This window comes from Lissotriton helveticus, chromosome 8 (genome assembly GCF_964261635.1).
Source record: "Lissotriton helveticus chromosome 8, aLisHel1.1, whole genome shotgun sequence".
In the NCBI taxonomy this organism is placed as follows: domain Eukaryota; kingdom Metazoa; phylum Chordata; class Amphibia; order Caudata; family Salamandridae; genus Lissotriton; species Lissotriton helveticus.
In genome coordinates, this window is record NC_136069.1 from 631,612,921 (window position 1) to 631,631,512 (window position 18,592).

Consider the following 18,592-nt stretch of genomic DNA (forward strand, 5'->3'; position numbering starts at 1 on the left):
CTAAAGTAGTTTATTCTATGTCGATGATGTTTGTATAAAGTTTTTGTGGTTCGAAGTTGTTGAATATTCTTTTCTAGCCAGAGCGGAAAACTTTCATCCGAACCCAGTGGCGGAAAAAACAATTTGAGGATGGAGTCGATGACCATGCGCAGTATTGTCCAAGGGAGGAGTCACCTATCTCGTGACTACAAAGACTTCTTCCAAGAAGACAACAACCTGCAATCATCCGAGCCCAATACCAGGTGGCGATCTATTGCAAAAGTGTACGATCTGCAGCTCATATGCCTCGAACCAATTGTTTCCACAAACTCAACAGAAATGTCATTTTTTTTTTACGAACGTAAATATTGGATGTTTGCCATGCATCCAAGCACTCCGGGTTTAGAAGGGAAGTGAAGTGAGTCACAGGCTTGTCCAGGATCAGACTGCTGGTTATGTGGAAACCCGGGTTAGCCCTCTGGTTTAACAAATACAACCGTTTAAAGCATAAAGAGCCGAAACATGGCATTTGGGTGAACATTTGCTATAGACATGGAATACGTCTAACAGTATTAAACAGACACTGGGGGTATTGCGCGTATTTTTTCAAATCACCGATCACAAAAATAAACATAAAGGTACATCGCGAGTGGTGTGCAAGAGCGCACACGCTTGTGTGAGGTAGCAGGCCATCTGTTTTGCATTATGGTGCACGATAATGCAAAACAGGCACGGAATTGAAACCAGTAGTGCGCGCGCACCACAGAGGAGGGGGGCGAGGGAGCGCCGCAGCAAAGCGAACGCGCGCTAATTAGAAACACATGTTGATTGTTAGGTCTCGAGTGCCGCTGCTGCGCGTAACAGACACCAATAGAACATGGACAGTTACATTTCTAAAGAAGCTGGGACATGCACATGCCTTCACCAATGCGGTACAAAAGGGGGTGGTGATGGACGGAGCATCAGAACCAATCAAACACTCACACCCAGTCAAAAGATCTGGGTTTGATCCATCACCGTTCTTTAGCCCACTCTCCCAGTTCTGATATGGCTATATGCAAATCAGTCCGACCCTGTGCCTCATGGGAACAGTCCAGCCCGAACTGCTAAGCCATGCCTTCCCTGGACTGGAAACAAGCTTCCGAGGACCGGTTTCTGGCATTACAGCCGTCTTCAGCCCGGCTTGCTTGAATCCAGTGGCAAAGTGAGCAAGGGACTCACGTCTGAGCATACCCTGCCACACTTTTGGCGGCCAAAGCGGTACAAAAGGGGGTGGTGATGGACGGAGCATCAGAACCAATCAAACACTCACACCCAGTCAAAAGATCTGGCTTTGATCCATCACCGTTCTTTAGCCCACTCTGCCACCCCAGTTCAGACATGGCTATATGCAAATCAGTCTGACCCTGTGCCTCATGGGAACAGTCCAGCCCGAACTGCCAAGCCATGCCTTCCCTGGACCGGAAACAAGCTTCCGAGGACCGGTTTCTGGCATTCCAGCCGTCCTCAGCGCGGCTTGCTTGAATCCAGTGGCAAAGTGAGCAAGGGACTCACGTCTGAGCATACCCTGCCACACTTTTGGCGGCCAAAGCGGTAAAAAAGGGGGTGGTGATGGACGGAGCATCAGAACCAATCAAACACTCACACCCAGTCAAAAGATCTGGGTTTGATTCATCACCGTTCTTTAGCCCACTCTGCCACCCCAGTTCAGACATAGCCTTCACCAATGGTGTGCAGTCTTTTTTACAAACTCTTTAAGGCAACAGTGGTCCCTTACAGAAGCATAGATAGAACTAATAAATATAGACTCAGTTGTTTCTATATTGATTTGACATGCCCAGCCGGACAGAGGTCGAATATTTACTCATTAGTGATTAAAGGAAATATTTACAAACAATATACAAGGTGGGGCACAAGCCTGTGCCCTACTTAACACATGAAGAACATATACAAAGTGGAACAGAACATGAAACAAAGGGCTTTTAGGCAAAAGCTTAGGACTCTGTTGTACTGGTAATTGCACAGTGTCAAAAGTACAACAGAACATTACTTGCACCTTTACACTTAAAAGACATATAGGTTTTTTGCAAATGTATAAGGTGTGCAGAGTTGTCGACTGCGTCTATCCGTTTAACACGATTTGCGGATCATCATCAGGACATATGATTATTGCCTAACAATATATGCCATGTCGACCCTTCACTTTGCTCTGCACCAAAACACGCAGCCTGTAAAGGTAGTGTGTGAGTGTAAATGTACAGGGCCACTAAGGGTGGCGCAATAAGTGCTGCAGCCCTTAGAGGCCTTCCTGGCCACAGTGCCCTTGGCACCTATCGTACCATTTAGAAGGGACTGACCTGTGGCCAAAGAATGCCAATTGGTTTTCGTCCTCAGGTAGTTTTAGCTAAATAACATAGGTCTTGGGTACCTGATTGGCAAGAACCCAGGGCACACTCAGTCAAAGTACATCAACAGTTTGGCAAAAAGTGGGTGCAACCATGCAAAAAGAGCACACTTTCTTACATTAATGCCTATGGGAACAAAGGTACCAGTCATTCCAGAAAGCGACAAGTAATAACATCCTCAACAGGGATGAAGCAGATTGAAGGCAGCATGGATGATGGCACAGGACCAAGACAACCTTGCGGCAGTGGCGAGATATGAACCATTGCATTAGAGGGACCTTTGAAATGTAATGCATTACTAAGCTATAGCCTAATAAGGAACCTGAAAGATCAGTGGCAGGAAGTTCTTGGCAATGCTTAGCGAGAACAGAATAGGGAGTGTCAAAGGACTAATAAAGGACCGAAGTAGGAACTCTGTCTTGGGTCAGAGTGGATAATATACCGAGGAAAAGTATCATGCCACTCGTTTCACCCCTTCCATTGGTGAATCAAGGGCGCCAGATAAAGAGAAGGAATGACTCCTAGTGATGAGAGATAACCCTTACTTGGGCAGAGGGGGACTGGTGCAGGGGGGAACTCACAAGCACTATTTGTTCAGAGGCAGATAAACGGAAGTCCCTATGAGAGATACCAAGTGCCGGAAACAGACCCCAGAATGGCTATATGGCATATGGAAAATGGTCCCTGTAGAACAGGGAACAAGACAACAGTGCATCCGCACAATGCAAGCAAATTAGCCTCTATAGAATAAGAACTTGGGTACACAAACTAGCTTCAGGAAGAAGCACTTAAGAACAGACGCACATAGGGCCACAAAATAATGTATGTCCCAGATAATGGGAACCATAACCTTTCATCGGCAGTATAAGAAGAATAAAAGTACCTGCAGAAGGCAGGAACACCTCACCGGGTGTCACCCGCAGATGGAAAGGTGATTTGAAAAGAAAAGTCAATGGGCTCCGAGCCGGAATGGCTCTGATGTGAATCAAAAAGGAATGTCCACCGTACAAACCCAGTAGCGGAGACCTAGGGAAGCAGATGGCAGAGATAAGATTCTGCTCTCCCCCGACTATCTCGATATTGCTGCAATGCAGAGTCTGCATATGTGTCGAATAGATTGGCTCCATCATAAGGCATTATAATCATTGTGGGTTGTACTACATGTGTATAACCAAATGCGCTTAGTCGGGTGCGACGAAGATACACATGTGAAGAGGCCGCCGCCAGCCTCACTGAATCAGTGGTATCCATACCAGTACAAATGTCCAATTTTGCTGCTTGTTTCCTCTCTCGGATTAACCGAGCAAGTTCATCCCGAGGGTCATCCAGAATCAAGGGCAGCAGACGTGCCAATGACTCCCACAATGCACGGGAAAAGCATCAGAGAAAGCATGACATATTAATGGATCGTAGTGCAGAACCTGTCAGTGAAAATATGCCTGCCACAAGTGTCTAATATCAAGAAATCTCTGTCTGGAGGGAAATTTGAAAAGAGTTGTGATTATGGGAGGCTGAAGCGGCCTGTAAAAAAAAACTGTGAGGAGTAGGGTGCCGGAGGAGACCGACCGGATCACCGGGGGAAGGGCGGTGTCTGTGCGAAATAGACAGATTCACAGGGGCTCCTGTATCAGGTCTAGCCAAAGCCCCCAACACAATGTTGTATAGAGCTTCAGTACAAGGGAGCACCTGCTACACCAATTTGGCCCTGATGGAGAACACCAATCAGGGGATCAGTAGCCATTACCACAGGAGGAGGTGTCCAATTCAAAACCACTTAAGCACGCCTCAGCATGTCAGCAATTAATTACTTAAATTTTTTTTTAAGTGCTTTACATACCTGTCTTTGAAGTTAAGCCTGTCTGCCCGCAGCCACGTTACCAAGGGTTGAGCACAGTAATCATTTTCTAAGACCTATGCTGAATCCTATCATGTGTTAGTGGCCTTATTGCCAGTGGCAGACCTACATTTGCCCCTACCAATAACCCACTTTCCAACAGAGTAGCAGCCCAAGAGGCACGCAGTATTCACTGACCGCAGTGCAAAGCTGGAGGAAGAGAACATTTGCTTCCCAAGACTGTCCAGCTTCTTTTATTCCCTTTCTTGAGGAGCAGAAGGGAATGCACCCCTAGAAGAGGCTTGGACCACCAAGCTCTCAGGGGAAGGGTGTTGGGTCAAGAACAGTGGGTTGCCCAGGGCCGGTCGGTGGCGGGAAATTGTCCTCTCCATAGGAACCACTGTGCTGGGCTTGGACCAAGTGCCCAGGAGGACATCAGTAAGGGCTTTATTGAATGGCAATAGTGGTTCAGAGGATGAAGCCGCAGGAGGTTAGTACGGACTGACACCAAAGGGAGCTCAAGGCCAAGGACCTCGGTCACCCTTCTATCCACCACAGCACATGACGATCCCTCCTCCATAGCCACGGTAGGGGGAGAAAGCAAACCAGTGTCTGGAGAGGTGTCCAGACCACTTGCATCACCCAGGTCCTCTCGCCAGTCCGGTTCTTCAAGCTGGTCAGTTAAAGGGTCCAGCGACCCCTACCAGTTCTCATCACCACCCTCTGGTTGAACAGGGGAACACAAATTCCCTCTCTTGTTGGTTCAGATAGTGGTCTGGGACCGTGTCCAACTGGGGGTTGAGGAAATGAGGATGGGGATGGGGACGGCATTGGCTGGGGGTACAGACGAAGCAAGGGTCCTCGTCGTGATCAGCGCCAGGAAAGGTAGAGTGAGATTGACCGGGGGGCCCAAGGTGCGCCGGCGGAGTCGGGCTGCCGTAAGACAAGGTGTATGGCCTCGTAAAAATGTCTGAGTTGGGCAGGAGACGCTCCGGTTCCCGAAAAAGGTGGGAGGCGCGGAGTCGTCTATGAAGCAGGCATCGGAGACGGAGTCTTTGAGGAATGACGCTCTGAGGGGTGACAAGCGATTGTGCTTCTACGCCCTTTTCTTTTGTTCTGACTCCGCAAACAGCCTCGTGACCTTCCTCCCCAACGAGACCGGGAGCGACGCAGAGCTGACCGCCAGACCTCTAACAACTTTCGGGACCGCTCCTGCAAAGTCTTTGGATGCATTGCCTGACAGCCGGAACAGGACTTTGGGTCGTGGTTGTGCTCCAGACACAACAAGCACACGAGGTGCGGATTAGTCACAGACATCTTGTGACAGAAGCCGCAGGGCTTGAAGCCGGTCCGACGTTGGGACATCCTTCGCACTCCAGGAGTCCAAGACTAAAAAAAAAACGTCGCCAAAAGTCACAAACAGCTAGCCAAAAAATGGCTAAGGGGTAGCTCTCTCTGGGTCTGCGCTAGGCTGGCGTGGAAAAAGAAAACTGGCGACCACGATGCTGACAGCGGGCAAAAAGTCGATCAATGCCACCTACTGATGCGCAGGGGTATTGCTGAAGACAAAACCTCTGGATCCAGACTGACGCCTGGGGGAAATTATAAGGTAAGGAATCTACAACTAACAGTCACTATCAGATTCTAGAATCTAACACTGACAGAAGTAGTAAAAAAAATACCCTTCACGAATCCAGGTCATTCTCATCTTCAAGTGATTCTTATCAATCATAGTCATGCATGCTGAAGACACCTGCATCAAAGTGAATGTATTAAATGGTCTAGGAAACTGGTGATCTGCCATTGAATGCCTCAATGTTCTGAATCCTTTGTGGTTAATTACCCCACAGACACCCTTTTAGGAAAAACCCAGTAATAATCAAGACTAAACTTCTTTTTGGTACTTTTAGAAACTCTCTTCCTGGTGACCCATAAAGCAAAGATATGTTCACACCAACTATCCATTACCTCTTTCCAGAGAACCAACCATTTGAAAAGGGTTCAGTTACTGCATCATTATTACAAAGTCTGCACATTATTTCTTTCACATGACACGGACAAGCAGAATATAGCTGCTCCTAAGGGCACACTAGAGCGTGCCAGAACCATGAAAACAGACATCACAGCTTTCTAAAAGAAGCCTCAATCAGGCTTAAGAGGTAAATTAAGTAGCAAAGTTCACCTCTTTAAAAGGGATTTCTGCTGACACAGGAAGAGGTTGCTATTTCATGTCAAGAAGGATGAAGCTTAAGGTTTGGACCTGCGCTGCCTTATGTATTGTATTTCTGTTGACAGGCTCCTACAAGGAGTATGGATTTGGAAAGGATCCTCTAAGTTTCCTTCAGAGAGGCATGAATTTGGCCTCTTGTCCACAAACCTCCTTCGGGTGCATCAAAGACAAAGGCACCAAAGGCAATCCCTTAATGAGAGTCTCAGATTCAACAACATGAGGAAGAACTGATCTGAATAAGAGTGGGTTTTGGAGACAATACAGCATACAACACTGAATTAACAGTCAGAAATCATGTGAAACAGTATAAAGAAACGAAGGGATCCGAGTTCTGCATTTGTGAAGGCACAGAACTACAGTAACTGACTGACAACAGCCCCTTTTAATGAAACCATATAACTTGAAGTGAAACAATGGGATCCATGCCAGACACTATGGAGATTCAATTTAAATGTCAAAATTAAGGCTATAAGCACACACCCCATTGATTACTCAAGGTTCCTTGAACGTGGTATATGGGCTGAAATTCTAATTTTTCATTAGCAAAACTTAGAAACATTCTCAAACTTAACTCAAGCTGCAGCTCTGTGTACTTCCTCCTCAGTTCAGTAACGTTTTCTCCAGCCTGAATCTTCTTATATAAATCCAGCTCTGTATCTAGTAATTCCTTCTGTGTCTATGAAATGAACACCTTTTGATTAATATAACAAGTATAGCAAAATGTTATAGATAATCTTAAGTAACCTATTTCTGATCAAAATTAAACTTGCCATTTCCTGAGTCAGTGAAATATCCGCATAAATCAACATAAAGAATAAAAAATATCAATAGATACATCCAAGAAGAAACAAACAAGAGACGGGACGGACAGGTCTTGAGGAAAAACCAAACATCTGCAAAGTCAAAGAGCCTAGGAAAGGATAAGGTTACTTACCCAGTAAGCATCTGTTCTTAGCATGTAGAGCTGTAGATTCACACGCTTTGCATACTCCTGCCATCTAGTGTTGGGTCCGGATGTTTGCACTTTGTTTTACTTCGAAGAAGTCTTTTCCAGTCACTAGGTAGGTGACTTCTCCTTTCGGTGATAGAGCGCATGGGCATCAACTCCATTGTTAGATTCTTTTGCCGCAGAGGGTCATAACGAATTAGTAAGAGTAGTAGAATAGAGATGTCCATGTGTTTGTATCTAAGTAAGATATCACTGCAACAGGTATAGGTGCCCGGGGAGGTGGGTGGGCACCTGTTAATCTACAGCTCTACATGCCAAGAACAGATGCATACTGGGTTAGTAGCATTTTCCGTTCGAGGCATGTGAGCTGTAGATCAAATGCTTTGCATAGACTATATAGCAGTAATCTCCCAAAGCGGTGGCTAACCTGCAGCTGTTGCAGAGTTTTGAAAGAGTGTACATAGAACTGCCTGGCCCACACTAGCATGCTGTCTTGCTAACACATCTAAACAATAGTGCTTTGTGAATGTGTGAGGTATAGACCATGTTGCAGCTTTGCAGATGTCATCTATGGGGATATATTTCCAAAGAAAGCCAAAGAAGCATCTGGTTTGCGAGTGGAGTGCGCTTTAGAGGGAATTGTTAATGTTTGTTTTGCTTTTGCATAGCATGTCTGAATGCATTTGACTATCCACCGTGCAATACCTGATTATGAGATGAGATTGCCTTTATGAGGTGAGGCAAACGCCACAGAGTAGTTTTGTCTTAAGGAAAGGTTTTGTCCTTTCTATGTAATAGAGTAATGCTCTTTTAACGTCTAAGGTGTGTGGAGCACATTCTGCCACAGAAAATGGTTGAGGGAAGAACACAGGCAACTTAACAGATTGGTTGATCTGGAATGCAGAAATCACCTTGGGTAGAAATTTAGGAGTTGTCTGAAGAACCACTTTGTTTTGGTGCACTTGTAAAAATGGTTCCTCTATGGTTAGTGCCTGAAGCTCACCTACTCTCCTCGGTGATGTAATAGCTATGAGGAAAGCGACTTTCCAAGTGAGAAATTGCAGCTCACTTTTATGCAATGTCTCAAATGGTGGACCCATAAGTGTGGACCCATAAGTGTGGGGAGGACAATATTGAGATTCCACACTGGGGCAGGTGGAAGTCTTGGGGGAATGACTCTTTTGTGTCCTTCCATAAATGCCTTAATAACAGGCACTTTGAAGAGAGACAGATATCTATTTTGAAGGTATGCGGCTATTGCAGCAAGATGTAAGCATATGGATTTGTACGCTAAATTTGAACGCTGTAGATGCAGTAAATAGCAATGATGTTCTGAACTGAAGCATCAAGTGGGTTGATTTGATTGTTATTACAAGAAATAACAAACAGTTTCCATTTTGCTGCATAGCAAGCCCTTGTAGTAGGACGTCTAGCCTCTTTGATAATGTTTATGCAGTCTGGTGGAAGATTAAGGTAGGCAAACTGTAGGAGAGTAGGGTCTGCAATCCTATGATCACCCAGATTTTTGCTTTTTGCTGCACTGGTTTACGACTTTCCCTGGCTGTGGGCCTGCTAATCAGACCCACAGCCTAGCTGTTCTCTCTATCCAAATTGTACTCAAGTACTGAATTGGCACTGGGCCCTCTCCAAGTCCCTGTACCCAGGGCTGAGGTGTTCCCAGAAGTCTCCCAGGGGCTGAAGCATGTATTATGCCACCCCTGGGCTGACTAACTAAACTGACACAACTGGCTGCTTGACAGCTGGGGCAAGGTGGTGTAATCACCCTTTGCTTTAGATATAGTATACCTATATCTAACCCTAAAATGGACACACAGATCTCCTATCAGTCACTCCTATAGCAGGCCTTAACAATCCTGAAGGCAGAGTGCTTGGAATCGTGTGAGATGGTGCTCTGGCATGAGCTGAGCCTGTCTGCGGCTTTCGGGATCCATCCCTTAGCCGTTTCCATGATATCGCATACCATATACTCTTAAGTGCATTATAATCCTCGCGGTTATATGCCAACTCTGGTATCGCTTTATCAAAACATGTCGAGTAAGGTGTCATACGAATTGGAATACTAACCCCTCGCCAATTCTGGCGACGGGGTTAGCATTCCACCCTTCTAGAGGGACACGACATGTATGTAACCCCTAACCCCGGTTAAAGTCAAACAGAGCCTCAGCTCCACAAAATGGATGCTGCCACCGAGACACAAGTCTGCCCTCCTGCTGCTGGGAGTCCTCCCAGAGCAGGAGATAAGGACAAAGGGTTTCCTGCCAGGGGCGGTGCCAGCACCGTCCCAGACAGGGTTTTGTGTATTGTAGGTAGGCAGGGCTTTAGAGGAAGGTGACTGCACGTGGCACCCCGGTGCTCACTGTGCATAGGCTGGCTGGAACCAGTTCCAGGGTCACTCCAGACCCTGTGCTGGGGAAAAGCCCGCCAAGGAAGTGGGTGTAACCACCCCCCTCCTAGTCCCACCCCTAGGGCAGGACTTAGTCGCGTGCCAGCCCCTTTTTACAGGATAAAGGTAGGAACTGGCCCCCTTCCAAATCAGATCATCTTTGAATCCTGAAACTACTTTCCACGAAAGGAACTCAAGACTTCTTCCTAATATTTCTCCCTTGTGACTAAGGAGTAGTCACCCTGCATCCGCAGGCACCATCTTAAGAACACTGCGGTCTGCTGCAAATCTCTCCTCCGGATCAAGACTGCCCAGCTCAACGAGAACCGGCTTCCCTGGCACCTCTGACCTCTACCTACATCATCAGTCACGCTGAGATTCGTGGGTGTGACGAGACCTCGAGGGACCGGCCATCTTCAAGACTGCACGACTTCTTTCCAGCAAGCCCGCCGAGTAATCTCCTGGTGAGTGCTTTGGGGTCCGAGAAGCCCCGACCCTGAGCAGCTCCAGCACCGAAGTGCAGCCTCCCAGCATCTCCACGATCTGCGTGGGGCCCTTCTGCTTTTTGCTGCTCACCGCGTTGTTTGGCTACTAGCCCGCTGGCTTGTGGCCTTCTGAACGACGCCCGACGACATTTCTGCTGCTGGTCTGGTTGCTCCAGGCTGGCCCTTGCTCCCTTCCAAAAGAGGAGCACCCCGGACCCTCCTGGTCCACTCAAGACGCCATTTTGAGTCCACCGCGTGGGCTTGAATTAGCCAAGGCTTGTTGCCCAATCCTGGGTAACTTCGACGCCGACAGCTTCATCCATCGTGGGACAGCTCGCCTCTCCATCCTGGTCGCCGACAACGCCTCCTGGTCCGTGAGATCTGCAGAGCCAGCGTCGCCCACTCACCTAGTCGAGGTGACTTCGCCCGGTGCCATCCTGGTGCCCACTTAATCACTGGCTAGTGATTCAAGAACTTGGTCCCCTCTGCTTTCAGGTTTTCTTCTTCCTTGATCCAGGCTTGGATCCATCGAACTTTTCTTCACTGGTCGCCTGCCAGCAACTTCTTCCTTCCAGGCTCCTGGTCCGGCACGAGGACTCCCGACGTCTTTTCAGACCTATGCAGCTGCAGCCCCTGGGCTAGGTAACTTCGGCACTTCGGTGTCCCAGCATAGCCTCACTATCCTAGGGTCAGGATCCACTGTCGTTTTCTTCCCACCAGGTCGGGTTCGCCCGTGAACACTAACTTTGCCTTTACTAGCTCCCATAGACTTTGTCCCGCATCCCGCGTGAGAGTGCACACTCTGCACCCGAGTCCCCTAGGTCTCCTAGAAGTAATCTAACGATTCTATAGTCAAGTCCTAGCGAGTCCAAAGCCTATTAGTACTGTACTTACCTGCTAGTAATTTCGCATTCCACTTTTAGAATATATGGTTTTTCGTGCCCCTCGGGCATTTGTGTATACCGTGCTAACTTAAGTATTTTCGTAAGAGTTTTGTTGTGTGCCTAGCACCCTGTCCTCATAAAGAGTACAGGGTTGTTGTGATTCTAATAAATACATTGTTTATTTTCATAACACTTGTGTGGTGTCCTTTCACTGGGTGTTCAAGGGGTAATGTGATGGTAAAACAGCTGGCTTAACACGCCCTCTAGAGTCTTAGCCTTAGACTGCTCGTATCCATGCTACTAGGATAGCTGGTCTATAAGGTTGACTTACAACCAATCATCAATAAGGGTTGTTTGGACTGATATATAGTGATCACTAGAATAGTGAACACTGCACATCAGGCCAACTTCTCACACAAACTCTATAACTTCAGGTGCCAGATAGCAAGGTTGAGATGACCGGGATCTGGAAGTCTTATCTCTCCATGGCTCTGTGTGAGGAGATTGGGTGTAAGATGTAGTTTTTGGTGAGGGACTACTGAGAGCTCCAACAGGGTGGTGAACCATGGTTGATGGGCCCATGTGGGAGCAACTAGTATTAATGTCAGGGACGCCTGCATGAGCTTCCGAACCAATAGCGGAACGATTGGGCAAGGCAGAAAAGCATAGGCAAATATCCCGGACCAATTTATCCATAGTGCATTGCCTCTGGACAATGGGTGTTGATTCCTGGAGGCGAAGCTTGGGAATTTTGCGTTTTGGTGTGTGGCGCATAGATCTATGCCTGGGACGCTCCACATCAAAGAATGGGAGGAGAACTTGAGGGTGGAGTTCCCACTAGTGTATCTGTTGTCTGTCTGCTGAGCAGATCTGCGAGTTGATTGTCTACTCCTGGAAGGTGTTCTGCGAAGAGATACATTTTGTAACGTATGGCCCACCCCCAGATAGTCTGTGCTAGTTGTGAAATCTGGAGTGTGCGCGTCATTGCCCCCCCCCCCCCGTTTCTGTATGTAATACATAGCTGTCATGTTGTCTGTGCATTTCAGGACAGTTTTACCTACCAGGTGACCTTGAAAGTCTTTGAGCGCTAGAAATATCGCTGGAAGCTCTAGATGATTTATGTGAAGCTGCTTTTGCTGCAAGCTCCACATGCCCTGAATGGTGTGAGTTTGGAGATGAGCTCCCCAACCAGTGAGCGATGTGTCTGCTGTTAGCACTGTTTGTGGAATGGAGTCCAGGAAAGACCACCCTTTGAAAGGTTTTGTGGATTTAACCACTGCAGAGAGCGGCCGTCCAGCAACACTAGATCTGAAAATTGACCCTGAGACTGATTCCACTGACATGCCATGCATTCCTGAAGGGGACACATTTGAAGTCTTGCGTAGGGGACTATTAAGATGCAAGACGCCATCATTCCTAGTAACTGCATGAACACTCGAGCTGGCAGTAAGTGTTGAGGCTGGAACTGGCAAAGTAGAGTTTGAATATTGCAGATTCTGGCCGGATTGGGATAGGCCAGAGCCTTTTGTGTTTCTAGAGTGGCTCCAAAATATGCTTGCGTGTTGGAGGGTTGGAGATAGGACTTGGACAGATTTACTGTGAATCCAAGATCGTGGAGCAGCTGCACTGTTGCATGACTATGTTGCAGACAGTATGCTTGCAAGTTGGCTTATATGAGCCAGTCGTCTAAGTATGGGAAGATGTGAATGTGTTGTCTTCGAAAATGAGCTGCGACTACTGCCAGGCATTTGGTGAAATGACTCTGAATTGGAATACTTTGAATTGGTAATGTTGCCCCACCACTACAAACTTGAGGTATTTGCAGTGAGCGGGGTGTATCAGGATGTGGAAGTAGGCGTCCTCTAAATCCAAAGTGGACAGAAAGTTGCATTGCTGAAGGAGCAGGAGTACTTGTTGGAGTGTCATCATATGAAAGTGATCCGATTGGATGCATAGATCGAGTTTTCGAAGGTATAGTATAGGCCATCTAGAGCTGCCTTTTTGGGGGAATTAAGAAGTACAGGGAGTATACACCGGCCCTTTGATATTGTAATGGGACTGGTTCTATAGCTTCTTTTTGTAACAGAGAAAGAACTTCTTGTTTGAGAAGGTTGAGATGTTCTTGTGACATTGTGTGTGATCTTGGAGGAATGTGTGGAGGAGTGTCTGTAAGTTCCAGGCAATAACCATATTGGATAATTTGTAGAGCCCATCTATCTGAGGTGAATGTATACCAGACGGGTAGAAATTGGGAGAGACGTCCCCCGACTGGAGTGGAATGATCGGGGGTAGATGAGGGAAGTCACTGTTTGGTGTTCACAGGGGAAGTGCGTGTTGAGTTGCCTCTGTCTCTTCCCTTTCCCTTGCGGTTGTTCCCTCTAAATCCTCCCCTAAAGTAACCTCTTGAGGAGAGCGATTGATTATTGCCCTTGTAAGAGGAGGAGGGATTCTCTGATGAAGTGGTTTTGGAACCACCCCTATAAAGGGAGTGAGAAAATGATCCCCGATTGGAAGGGAGTTGCAAAGCCCCCATGGATTTGGAAATCCTTAACCAGGCGTATCTCCTCAGTAACACACTAGTGTTAATTAACGAGCTGCGGTGTCACAGCAGCATCTAAAGCACATCTAATAGAGGAATTGGAGATGAGCTTTCCTTCTTGTACTAAATCCTGACCTCATCTGGGAGATATTGGAGCATTTGCTCTAGTTCTTTTCAGTGCACTCTATCATACCTGGCTCATAGGGCCAGGGTGTTGGCAATGCACCCATGATTTGCTGCCTGGGCAGCTACTCGCTTTCCAGAAGCGTCTAATAATTTTGACTCCTTGTCCGGAGGAGGTACATCCCTTGAGGATTGTGAATTGGCCCGTTTACGGACATTAGAGACAACCAGTGAGTCTGTGGTAACTGCCCCTTAATAAAGACGGGATACGATAGAGCAGGCTTATATTTTTGGTCTATTCTGGGAGTGAGAAAACAAGCACGAGCAGGGTATTTGAATAGATCATCGGCATGTCTCATCATGCCTTTGAGCATAGGGAGAGTCTGACTGGATCTCTGTGTACTACTCAGGAGTTTCAAACAAAAAATCATCTTTAACTGATTCTTTGTGTAGTTGTACCCTGTGATATACTGCAGCTCTAGCAAGTAATTCTAAATACTTTGCATTGTCATCAGGAGGGGAAGGCTTTGGAGGGTAAAGGCCTGGGTCATTGTCTGTAGGTGTATCAGCATTTTAGTCTTTCCTGGTATCTACAGGTAAATGAGTATCTTCATCATCATCTCCACCATCATCATCAGGCTGGGGTGGTGGAGAGTTAGATGGTGTGTGTGAGAAAGTGGCTCTATATATACTGGACTAGAAGCAAGTACAGTGTGTATAGAGTCCACCAACCCCAGAGGTATAACCGAGGTAAGTGTCAGAACTGAACTTACTCTCCAAAGTGGTAGCTTGGTCGTGCAGTAAGGCAGTACCAGAGGACAGTGTAAAGCATTTGTTGTACACATTCAGTCAGCAAAAGGTTTCACACACTCAAGGACTGAACTCCAGGCCAATTGTTTTTATATCCACAGATATAGTTGTTTTATTTTTAGAACCAACAGTTATAAAAATATACTATTCTCGTTCTGAGTACTCTCATGTAATTACTATGCAAAGGAGCAACAAAGTTTGTGCACACAATTAATACGGTATTGACAGTAAGCAACACAATCCTAAAACACACTATAGCATTGGCATGGACCAGATTATATGCCCATCTAATTATATTTGTAATCCCTCTGGCAAAAGAGCTGACTATCGATAATTCTAGCCGAAGAGCTTCAACAGGCACAGCTTGCGGCATCCTGGTTAGTTTCCGGAGGATTTTCCCTTCTTTGATATCAATTTGTTTCCATTCTTTGATTGGAATATGTTATATTGCATATGATAAGACAGCAGGGATTTTAGAGCTATACACTTGTGGAGAAGCGTGGCTCAGTGGTTAGAGGCGGCAGACCCGGAAGCTGAGATCAGCCATGGACCAGGGTTCGATTCCCCGCCTCGGCGGGTCTCGGGCACAAAAATTCCACGGACTCGACAATTCTCGCTCCGGTGCCTACTCGACTCACGGGGTCACACTCTGCGACTCTAGGCAATAGCTTGCTTAATCTCCACTACAGCCCCTCGCGGCGGGATGCCTGGCTTTCACCTTGTGAATACCCTGCCGGGGTATCTCACAGGGGAATACCAGGACGGGTTCCCTAAGCAAGCGCCTTGAGACCCCTGGGTGATTAGTGCGCTATATAAATCGAAACACATTTACATTTACTTGTAACAAAGAAGAGAAGTGTCTTTGGCCGGTGGAGGAATACAATCTTTGGAGGGCTTTAAGATGGACGTCTGCTTTTCGACCCATTTTTTGCGAGCGAGGCAGGTTGTGCAGGGACTGAGTGAAAATTCTCCCGAGATATATATGTTCTTTTACAATTTCCAATGGTTTTTCCCCTAATGTCGAATTATACTTCACATAACTCTTCTTTCCTGTAAATGGTACTATTTTTGTTTTGGTGACATTTGGGATTAAATAGTTTTCTTAGTTACTGTAGTGAATTTTTCATGAATATAAAGCTGTTTTAAAAGTTCACACTTAGAAACTTTTCAACGTAAATCTGACAATGTTATTCAAAGGGAGAAAATTCAGGTTGCAGGTAAAGTACGATCGCGTTACTTTTGTAATCCAGCACTGACCTCCTAGGGCCAGCACTTGGGTCTTAACTTAAAACAGGTAGGTAATTGCATTTCAGTATTTCGTATGATTTTTAGAGAATATTTCAAGTTTTCAAAAGTAGACAGAAGAAATTCATAGAAAAGCAGACAATGGGTTCCTATGGAGAAAATACAGATTACTAGTAAACCCGGTACGGATTATTTTTACGGTTCAGTACTGGGCTGAAAGGTACAGTACTGACTTCTCCCCTGATCACAGGTGAGTATTTCGGAATTCGAAATTCGGCTGATTTTATATGAATATTTTCAGTTTTCAAAACTTAACACTTAGAAGAAATTTCATAGAAAAACAGTCAATGGTTTCCTAAGGCAGAAATTTAGGTTACTAGCAGACACGGTTGTGATTACTTTTGAGGTTCAGTACTGGGCTACAAGGTACAGTACTGGCTTCTCTTCTGATTACAGGTGAGTACTTCGGATTTCGATAATCGGCTGATTTTAGGTGAATATTTTAACATTTCAAAACTTCACACTTAGAAGATTTTTCGAGTCAAACCAGTCAATGTTATCCTATGGCAGGAAAGTGAGTCATCGGTTTCCAGGTGAGTACTCGACTGGTGAAGTTAAGGTTCTGGGCATAGACTCAAGGGTCCCCCAGGGTCAGGTAGGTACAGTTAGTACACCCTCAGCGGCACAGGGTCGGCCGGGTGCAGAGGTAGTTAGGCCCAATGTTATCCAATGAGAGGCAGGGGGCCTTCGGTTGGTGGCTGCTGGCTAGCAGGCCATGCGGCTGTGGGAGCTGGGCTCCTGGTCACTTGCTCAGGGCAAATGGGGAAGTAGAATAGGGAACAGGTTGCACGGCCAGGGGCACTCGGGCGGCTGGGTGCAGGGTGCTTTTGAGCCGTCGGGCGCTCAATGTTATCCAATGAGGATCTTGAAAAGGGAACAAAGGCTGCAGGCTCGGGGACGGCGGATCTTCAGGAACGACCAACACTTCAAGGGGTAAGTTGGGATCTTGGAGGATAGGTAGGCACCCAGGATTTGGGCACAGGGGGCTGTGGGGCGCCGGGTGATGGGGTGTCTTTTGAGGTCAGAAAATCTTACTCCCTGCTGGTCGCGGTCGGAGGGGTCCTTTGTCCTGAGGCTGCAGGCGTCGTCGGGGTCGTCAAGGAGGGTCCTTGGGCACTGGATTCCGAGTCAGAATCGCCGGGGGGATGTCCTCAGGGTCTTAAAGTGGCATAATATAAAATTGGGTAAAGTCGAGGAAAATCATTTTAATAGGCAACTCCCTTTCCCAACATTAAAAACAGTGCAAAGGTAGTGTTAATAAATAACTACCCAGATGTATGTAATGGTCGACATGTTTCTGCAGTTTACCTAGGGCCCATAGGTCACCTACTGCTTCATCAGGACCTAATATGCAACTGCTGTATTAAGTGAAAAACCAAATAACGAAATAGTGAGATAATCATCACCTGGAATTCTCCCAATCGTTAGGAGAATGTAGCTCCACCTCACCTGGCCACAGCGCAGGTAGAAAGGAGCACTGCTCTGCCCGTCGGTACTCCGGACGTCCGTCTGGGCTGTCTGGGGAGGTGTGCCATGTCGACTCTTTGTTTAGTTCTGCACCTAGACACTCAGCCTGCAAAGGCAGTGTGTGGGTGTCAAGGTACAGAGCCCCTAAGGGTGGCACAATAAGTGCTGAAGCCCTTAGGGGTCTTCTCTGGTCACAATGCCCGGAGTACCTAGGGTACCATTTACTAGGGGCTGATATGTGGCCAGAGATGCCAATTGGGTTTAGGCTTTAGTATAGTTTTATGGGAAGAAACACAGGCCCTGGGTACGTGATTGGCAGGGACCCAGGGCACACATAGGAAAAGTGCATCAGGTATCAGGCAAAAAGTGGGGGGTACCGCAACAGGAACCCACTTTCTCACAGTGTGATAAGTAAATGTTCCAATGCTGGCGAAGGTGGTGAATGTGTAGGGGAACGTGGTGGAGGAGGAGGAGAGTAGTACCAACATACTTCCTCTTTAAAGGAATTGTATAATGTATGTCCTCTGACTCAGGTTTGCGCTTCTGAGGCAGTTTGGTAAGAAGATGTCCTGTATCAGGATTAATGTAAAGTTCATTTCGCTTTGGGTCCGATTTGGGAGGTGGGACACACCCTCGACCCCCTCTTCACAACAGGAAACTCCATCACCCTCAGCCACACCACCGACCTCCCATGGACTGACCATCGATGCGTCCACTTCACCTTCAGAACACCCACCATCCACAGACACCAGCACCTGCTCCCACGAAGAAACTGTACCAGAATCACTGACTACCAGCTAACTTCATCACTTAGCAACTCCACCCCAAACATCGCGGAAAACGATGATGCCAACACCGCAGCCCAAACCCTGCACAGATGGATCTCCGACAGCACCATCACCATAGCCCTCCTCAAGAAAAACAACACCCACGCCAAGAAAACTAGATGGTTCACCACCGAACTTAGAGAGTCCAGATGCACTTACCGCCGCCTCGAAAAGGCCTGGAGGAACACCAAATCCACAGAAGTCCACAACAACTTCAGAGCCGCCTCCAACACCCACCACCAACTCATCGGAAAAACGTGGAAAAAAGCGATTGAAGACAGAAACTCCACTCATGCACAAAACAGCAAAGAACTCTTCAACATCATCAAGGAGTTCGCCCAACCCACCAGC

At 47.0% G+C, this 18,592-nt stretch overlaps 1 protein-coding gene and 1 long non-coding RNA gene across 9 annotated transcripts in view; one reads left to right on the plus strand and one right to left on the minus strand.

The window, feature by feature from the left end:
* Positions 1–18,592, minus strand: part of RBM26 (RNA binding motif protein 26) — an 812,370-nt gene that overhangs the window by 172,799 nt on the left and 620,979 nt on the right. For 6 of the 8 annotated variants that reach the window (XM_078657487.1, XM_078657485.1, XM_078657489.1 and 3 more), the window contains one exon: positions 7,020–7,124. In XM_078657487.1, the coding sequence (XP_078513613.1) occupies positions 7,020–7,124 (105 nt within the window). The remainder of the gene's footprint in view (positions 1–7,019; positions 7,125–18,592) is intronic. The other 2 variants (XR_013599857.1, XR_013599856.1) reach the window with 1 other exon arrangement.
* The window catches only part of LOC144772855 (uncharacterized), a 106,942-nt gene that overhangs the window by 57,372 nt on the left and 30,978 nt on the right, over positions 1–18,592 (plus strand). The gene's annotated exons all lie outside the window — the stretch shown is intronic.